Source organism: Spea bombifrons, chromosome 1 (genome assembly GCF_027358695.1).
Source record: "Spea bombifrons isolate aSpeBom1 chromosome 1, aSpeBom1.2.pri, whole genome shotgun sequence".
In the NCBI taxonomy this organism is placed as follows: domain Eukaryota; kingdom Metazoa; phylum Chordata; class Amphibia; order Anura; family Pelobatidae; genus Spea; species Spea bombifrons.
The window spans coordinates 126,545,338-126,553,449 of record NC_071087.1 but is presented as its reverse complement, the minus strand read 5'-3'; the positions used below and the strand labels follow the sequence as shown (position 1 = coordinate 126,553,449).

Sequence of the window (8,112 nt, the reverse complement as noted above, 5' to 3'; positions counted from 1 at the left end):
TAAGGAGGAGGATTTTGAAGATGTGCTATTTCGTAGGAAGCCAAGGCATCAGTTTTATTGGGGGGGGGGTAGTGTTCTGGAGAAGTAAAGAATATTCTGGGGGGCTGACTTGAGAGCAGATTATAGCGGAGAAATACACAAAGCAGGGGGATGAATACGCAAGGAATTACAGTAGTCTGGATGAGAAATGCAAGTATTTGACAGGATATCAGACACAAAATATAGAATTACAAATAAGTGACTTTAGGTGAAGCGCTAAACAATCACTGGGGGAAAACTCCACAGTTACCCCAAAAATAATGTGAAATAACAAAGGTAATTAAAAAGACACAAAAAAACAAAGCAAGTCTAATCAAAGATATACTTCCCAAAACTTTTGTTTCACAGATGGTGTAAGTTCTCAAGAACCCTAGATACTTAAATGGTATGGTGTAGTATGCACAATAACAAGTGGTATGTGAGAGTATAGGAGAAACTCTTTGCAAGTCAATGCCTGGCCTCTTTGTATTTCATTTCTTTATAATGGAACTTTCAGGTGTTCCTGACGGCAAGCCCGAAACCAGTTTTCTCCAAAAAAAATAATAATAATAAAAAAAAAAAAAAAAAAAAATAAATAAATAAATAAAAATAAAAAAAAAATCGGAAGGCGGATACCAGGAGGTTAAAAACTATAAATATATCTTTTCGCTGGAATAAAATCTGGTAGCATTAAAAAGTGGTATAAAACGTCCCGTAACTTCCACTTGGTGTTGTGGTAGCTTTGCTACACTCCTATTGCGTATAGTTCGTATGGACTTCTGAGTGTGCAGCTCTTCCCCTTCTTTTTTCTTCAATACGCACAACACGTTTCGCTCCAATAGCTTCTTCTGGTACGTGACTCTTGTATCCGCCTTACATTATTTAGATCCTTTCACTCAACTGGTGGAGAGACAATTGGACTCACTTGATTTTCTTTTTGTACCCTGCGGGACCGAGGCTGTTTTAACACTTTTGCGGTGCTTGTGTTCAGCTGTAATTTTCTCCTCACCCATTAAGTGTCTTATATCGTCTTATTTACCTGTATGCCGATCTCGGCGTTACCTAATGCCTCGACATCGAGGCATTACAGCAATGCCGTTTAAGCGAAGAAAGCGATCGCTGATCACTTTCTAAGCTTATTTAATTTAATGACAGTTCAGGACCGTCAAAGATGACAGCCCTGAACCGTCAAAGGTTGCTAAGGGGTTAAGAGTAAAACTATTTATAAAATGAAGTATAACAAAACGACAAGAAACAATAGTTTGAAAAACTTTATTTGCCCAAGAACAGATTAAAAAAATGGAATGTACAGTAAACAGTGTCACACAAGTATTTCTGTAACACAGACACGAAAGATATACATGTAACAGAAGATAATTCCATAAACAGCATTAAAAGAGTAAAAGTATTCAGGACTGTGGATAGAAAGTATATAATGTCAAATACTTCAGGATGTGCAGACATAACAATGTTTGCATTTGTTAAAAATGTATATAAAATGATTTAAAAAAAAAAAATAGAAACAGTGACTAAAGCCTTATTACCCCAAGTGCAACTTAATTCATAGACCCTTTGATTTGTGCAAGTATACAATTGTATATAAAAAAACATTATATGTGTGCATTTTAGACCATTAAAATGCAGTGGGGTAAAAACAACGGTTACGCCATTTTGTTAGTCTGGCTTCTGTTGGTGCTGTATTCATTTATACCAAGGGTACTCTAAAAGGTAGTATTCTAAATGGTGTTAAACTGAGTAGACGAGTTTTAGTTCTGTTATGGCATAACTATTACTTCTAGGGCAACAGTCTACAGCCTTAACGCTTAGCCAAACAAGAACCTTCTGGTCAAGTCGAAACTGCTAATTATAGCAATAAACTTAAGACGCTGCCAACTAAAGTTTGCACATGTGGTTTATATAGTAAGAAATGTACCGTTCACTGACAAGTCTACCCATCTTGCTTATGGTACACTTACATTAAAATATATATATAAAAAAAAGTTGCACCTGGAAGCATGACACGTTTTACGTAGATGGTATCCTTGAGGTTTTATGAGAACACAGCTAGAAAGCTGAGCTCTTCCTTAGTGTTTCTTGGTCCAGGAATTTCAGAAATACAATATATGGGATGTTGCACCAACAAAAATAAAATTGTATTACTAGACTAAATAGGGATCAAAAGGGTCAGTAATTTCTTTACATGGATTCAAGAAGTAAACAGTAGTGATATAACACTAAAGTCCTGCTTAGAGATGCATTTTGAATGCATAATTACCCCACCCCAAAGCTTGCGCAAACATACAAAACCCCTTAGAACGAGGGTAAAACTTCCCTTTTTCCATTAACCCATTCATCATAAAACATCTGTACAGAACTTTAACACTGTGTACTGCAGAGTGTCAGACCATAGACTACTGAAACCAGTAAGTATTAGCACGTAAACTTCTTGCTGCCAATCACATGTATGCTAACAAGACATCAGTGTTCATATAGCATACATGTGATGGGCTGCTGCTACTCCAATTGGTTTCAATGAAAAAATATAGAAAACGAACCGCTCCCAGCAATATTTTCAGACTGCTCCTAGGAACAAGGACTGGCACGCTGATGGATTTTAGAGGTCATTCTGCTCCTGTGGCAGGGAAACTCATCGCTGCTACATGCCAAGAGGCAAGGAAAATTGGAATAAGTACCCTGCCTGAAGCAGTTTCTCTGGTTTATCATGTCAGCACAGTGTCTCCATGGACCAAAGTAGTTTTTTGAAGGTTTTCTTCCCACTTGGCTCTTAGTTCCACAATTTCTTTGCCAAACAAGGCATGGAGCTTTGAGAAACTAATAGTCTTTTTAAAGTCCCTTAGCTCAGAAGAAGCGCATTCCTCATCTGTGTTATCTTCAGCCTCCATAGAATGGACCATTGGTTGGTGAAGAACATTGTCTCCCAAAACATCATCTGGAGTTTCTGTTGTGCTGGGACCTTTTGGTCCATTAACCTGTGGAAACCCATTGCATAAGTCACTTTTAACTATGTTCCATGTAGCACAGCCATTGTCCTTCATTGCTGGCCGATCCAGAAGGCAATTATCTGCAGACCTGGGATTTAACAGTTTTCTGTCTGTGCCATCCATAGCTTTACGGGGCGGCTTAGGGCTTTTCTGGGCCTCTTCTAGCTGTTTCTGGAGCTCTTTTACAACAAGCCGTAAATATTCAAAGTTTGCCCTAGTGAGCGCTTTCACCCAGGATTCCATAGTACCCTGGTTTTCAGCAGCAAGGATGTAGGCCCGGGATTTAGCATGCTCAAATTTTATTGCAAAAGCATATTCCACGGATGAATCACACAACTCCACTCGACATCCTTCTAGTATTATTACTCCAACAGGTTCTTTGCTTTCATCACTTTCATAGTAGAAAAGCATGTTACCCTTTAGCACAAACCAGCGTTTATGATAGGCTGTATTGCGCTCACCCTTTTTCAATAGGTGGCCACTTTTGTCCACTGGAGAGCTGCAGGTTGCATAATATAACAGGTTCCGCTCATTTAGTTTCATGTCTTGGTTATTTATGGCCTTTAAGCACACAGGAATCAGATGTCAATCTTCGCCGATGCACTAAATAAAAAAAAAATAAAAAAACTAAGCAACCGACATTAAAAAATGCATCATAAAATCCCAAAACCCAGCTTCCTAATCATAAATAGTAGCAAGCCTCCTGGACAATAGCTTACATTAATTTAGCTGTTATTGTCTAAGTAAAGACTCGGGACACACAGGTCGGCCTCTGAATATACTTTTAGACATGTTTTGACTGGTCAAAAATCTCTGCAATTCAAAGTTATCTAGAAACGCATAATAATCACCAAAGAAAGACAAGGTTTTAGGGTTAGTGTCTCAACACATAGTTTAATGTGGAGTTTGACAGCCCTGTACAAGTCTAAAAACAATTCTAAGAAGCCTATATAATGCAAGTCGGAGAAGCTAGACTATTCATCTGTAAACCTGTAGGCATTAACAAAAGTTTTAAAACAAAGAGGCATTTGCTTCACAAAATAAGATTCTAGCTGGCATTTTACATACAATGTGTTTGATATGTAGGCTTGGAGCTGTTAGCTACCAATTGTACTGAGTAATCATTTAATTATACAGGGAGAGCAGCTCGAGCTGTTCGAGATAAAACACAGCTATGGTCCACACCAGCAGGAAGCTGCCTCATCGGCAAATAGAATGTTAATGCAAGACGACATCATTACTTTTTAAATAGTCTACAAGGCAAGGAAAACTGGAATGGAGTTAAGAAATAAATAAAAAAAAAATGGTAATTTAGTTTTCATTTATATAAATGTGAGCAAAAGCACATAAAATATTTCTACTTGAAGAACATCCAGTAAGTCAGCCCAGAATAGATGCCCTTCCTCATTATCTGTTCTATTTGTGGTATTTCTTGCCACAGCGGCCAATCCTGACATGAAATGTGTTGTTATAACGCTGTATCTAAGAGCCTCAACCTAAACACCCAAATATATATAACGTTTGTTCGCTACAAGTCTACAATGTCGTACAAGCAATAACGTTACTCATCATAGTTCCAAATAAAACAGTTAGTTGGCATCACTCAACCAGCACACAGGGAACAACTCACCTGTGTTCAAGTAGATAAAGGTTAAAGTTCATGTGTCTCTTTTTGACACCTTCCCCTAATGAATATGGCACATGTCACTAAAGCTGTCTTTTTACATTGATGCCTTTAACACAGCTCACTCCGACTAGCCTAGGCTGGGGGCACTCGAGGGAAACTCATGAAAAGTTTTTCCTGGCCTCAAGCCAGCATAACTGGAAAATACTTAGTTTGGGGATATCGTCCAGCTGGAAAAAGGTCAGACAGGAAAAGGTTCCTGCTAACTGTTTGATAGGAAGATCCCTCTGCTCAAATAAAATACAGACAAAAAGAAATTAACAAGGCAGCGAACAATACCAGAACAATACCAGAATCAGAGTTTTTCTGCAGTTTAGCCCAGTTGTGGCTGCTCCAGTGCGGCAGAAGTCCGGGAGGTATAGACCTCTACACCGGTACAGCTCAATGAAGGTCTATGCATCCAATGGTGCAGACATCTTCACTAATTCTCTTTCATGGCCTGCGCACACTGTGTGCCCCAGGATATGATGTCACCAGTTAGAAGATCTGTGCTGGCAGCAGCACCTAGCTCTATCGCACCCTGCAGACATCCACCTCAAGACCCTGGTGGCTGTTGAGACTTAAAGATGGCCCCAACGAGAGGTCAGGAATAAGTGAAGCAAGGAAACCTGTACTACTGGCATACCTTTTTTCTGTATCCTATAAGTAAGCATGAACCTTGTGCTTGGTTACAAAAAGGACCTCTGTAGCGTCCCCACCTGCAGACAGCCCTTGGATTTAAATATGGGTAGGGAATGAAGAGCTCCCTTTTGGATCCAGTTAAAAACAACCTGATTGATGCATTATCAACCCTGACTTCCATGGGTTTCCATTTAAACTTGTGAGATGTTAGTTCATAACTCTTCAGAGTGGTTTATCCAGATGACATGCTTACGTACTCCATATTAAGCACACATGTTCAAGCTGGTCCATATAGCTCAACTGGAGGAGCGATAAGAGATCTCTTTTCATTACAAACGTGTGCACTTATAGACAGTATATTTTTACCTGGCACATTACATTTTTAAAAAATAGATTAAATGCAAATACTTCATTTTGGTAAATAACACATGGTATATAACCACCAGGGTAACTTTACCTTTACAGCATCAGTCCCCAGTCTGTCATATTATATATATATATAATGGCTATACTTTATTATTGGATGCATTCCACCTGTGTGGGATCCTGTAATAGGTGAAGAGAACTATTTGGGATTTATTACTGAAGACCGTTATTAGCTTTATGTGTTAACCTGTTTTGGACCCTTACACTTTCATCATTTTAGTAAACTGCTTGTTGCAGTGTAGACTCACACACGGTATATGGCTTGCAGACCAAGCACTGGGTGTTATATATTTATATATAAAAAATACCGCTCACAAGCCATTCAGCGACCCATCTGGGTATTTGTATACAGTTACATCACTCGTACTTTGCATACTCTGGGGCAGGGTTTATAAATCTAAGTTGATATACATGTTTTAAGACAGCAGAATTTTCTCACTGTATCCGACATGCCCCAGCCTTTAGAAAATAACGTCAACTCTGACAGCTTTCTAGTCTATAAGCCTTAACTCCTATGATTCAAAGTCCTCCTTTAGCATCATTGGACTGGTTGTTCAGAAACACCTGGGGAGCTTGGACTGCTAGCGTAACCTACAAATTGTGTATAACAAAAATTACAACCCACCCCAGCAAATCCTGTGACATTTCCGATATAATACACTCTAACGTACGATGTGCACCTTCATTAGGATTTATTTTGTACCCGTTTACACAAGGCTGCTCTAAGAACCTTAAAGTTACGCAAACAAAATGTAATGTATGGAAAAACTGTATTATGTGCAAGATTATGCTGTAATTACCAGGGTTTGGTTTCATGCGTGGCCTCCCTGTGATAGCAAAAGAAGATAAACCGTGGAATAATGATGCTAAGAATAGACCTCCTGAACACAAAGTCCAAGGGCTGTAAATACAGTTACGTACGTCTAGAAACGGCTGGCCTACTCTCACTTTTTTCTCCTTTTAACCGTCTCGCTCCTAAACCACCGTATCCTCCCATTGGCAAAACTCCCATAACACTTCTTACCTGTGATGCAATGTCTCTTTTCACCAAAGTGATTGTAAGCTCTTCAGGACAGCTTGTGCATCTCTCAGCGGTTTTATTCAGGTTCAGTATTCCCATTTTGTATTCTTCAGCGTTCCTTAAGGGTCTTTCGCTCTCTGTAAATAGACTGATAACCAAAGTTTAAAGGTCAGACTAAAAGAAATCTCACGCTTTAAGTGACCATCCAGACACACTGTACATGAACCCACAGATCACATGACCTGATCCTTTCTGATAAGGAGTACGTTGTTATTCCCTCTACTAAGATAAAGCTTAGGAGTCACACTGAGCAGACATCCAGCCGCACGATGTCTGCTCCCCCCCTACACTGATACCGACTGCTCCGGCCCTTCTATCAGCAGCAGCTGCCTGTCCTTCCCTGCGCAGACCTCTCTATTGTCCGGACACTCACTTGTCTTTCTTTCCACATTTCCATTATCCTCTCCGCCACCCTGCACAGGAAATGGCTCGTCCTCCTCACCCCGCCCCTCACAGCTGGTGACCCTCCCCCGGGCTGGTGTGTTACGGCGTGTCTGATTTCATTTAGTCCACGGAAACGTCACCCGGGCAGTGGGATTGTGGGAAGCGACCCCCCCCCCGAAGACGCTCTACCCTGACACCCCGGAAATTGATGTCCCCCCTGAGGTTGTTGTGGCCGCGGCTGCTTGGAATCGCCCCGGAGGTTGGAATCCTGGAGGATCCGCGGTCTAATTCTAAATATTTCCTTGGGCTATCCTTACTACACATTAACCGTTTGATTGCTGCAGGGGATGAGCTGCACATTGGCACCAAAAGGGGTTATTAGCATTATACTTTTTTTTTAGGGTATTACGTAGTAGGCTACACATACATGTTTAACATATTGCCCATTAGCCCATGTAATGTATATCCCTGCACTATGTGTAATGTATAACTTAGTCATTCCCTTCTCACGTACCGCAGGGCAGCACCTTAAATGTCCCCAATGTGTGTCATTATTATCTTTTATTTATATGGCGCCAACAATTTCCGCAGTGCGTCTTACTGTCCATACATTGAGAGGCTACGACAAAACTGGAACTGACAGACTAAGACAAACTGATACATTAGGTAAAAAGGGCCGCACGTCCTCCTGATGTCACCCTGTTACGCAGTTTACTGTATACATGTCGCATTCAGCATACATTAAAGAGGAACTTCACAGCTTTTTGCATAACTTACTGCGTTTAATAAATTATGACATCGGGGAAGCTGTGATGTATGGAAAATCTGGCATATCGGTGTCCTGTTCTGAAACATTCACCACTACATACCTCCCAACAGTACCGGTTTCCAGGGGA

General features: G+C 40.3%; 1 protein-coding gene across 2 annotated transcripts; it reads right to left on the bottom strand.

The window, feature by feature from the left end:
• Positions 1-2,351: 2,351 nt before the first annotated feature.
• On the bottom strand, positions 2,352-7,355 carry PHETA1 (PH domain containing endocytic trafficking adaptor 1). Of its 2 annotated transcripts, XM_053457515.1 has the most exons (3): positions 7,206-7,355; positions 6,776-6,920; positions 2,352-3,623 (listed from the first exon to the last, which is right to left on the bottom strand). In XM_053457515.1, exon 3 carries the CDS (start codon positions 3,561-3,563, stop codon positions 2,739-2,741), a length of 825 nt encoding a protein of 274 aa, XP_053313490.1. In that variant the 5' UTR covers positions 3,564-3,623; positions 6,776-6,920; positions 7,206-7,355; the 3' UTR covers positions 2,352-2,738. The 2 variants fall into 2 exon arrangements, with proteins under 2 accessions (XP_053313490.1, XP_053313498.1); XM_053457523.1 differs by lacking the exon at positions 7,206-7,355 and having other exon boundaries at positions 6,776-7,193.
• Between the last annotated feature and the right edge of the window lie 757 nt (positions 7,356-8,112).

Coding starts and splice junctions, on each gene's coding strand:
- PHETA1 (XM_053457515.1), bottom strand. CDS start 3,563: ATGAAACTAAATGAGCGGAACCTGTTATATTATGCAACCTGCAGCTCT.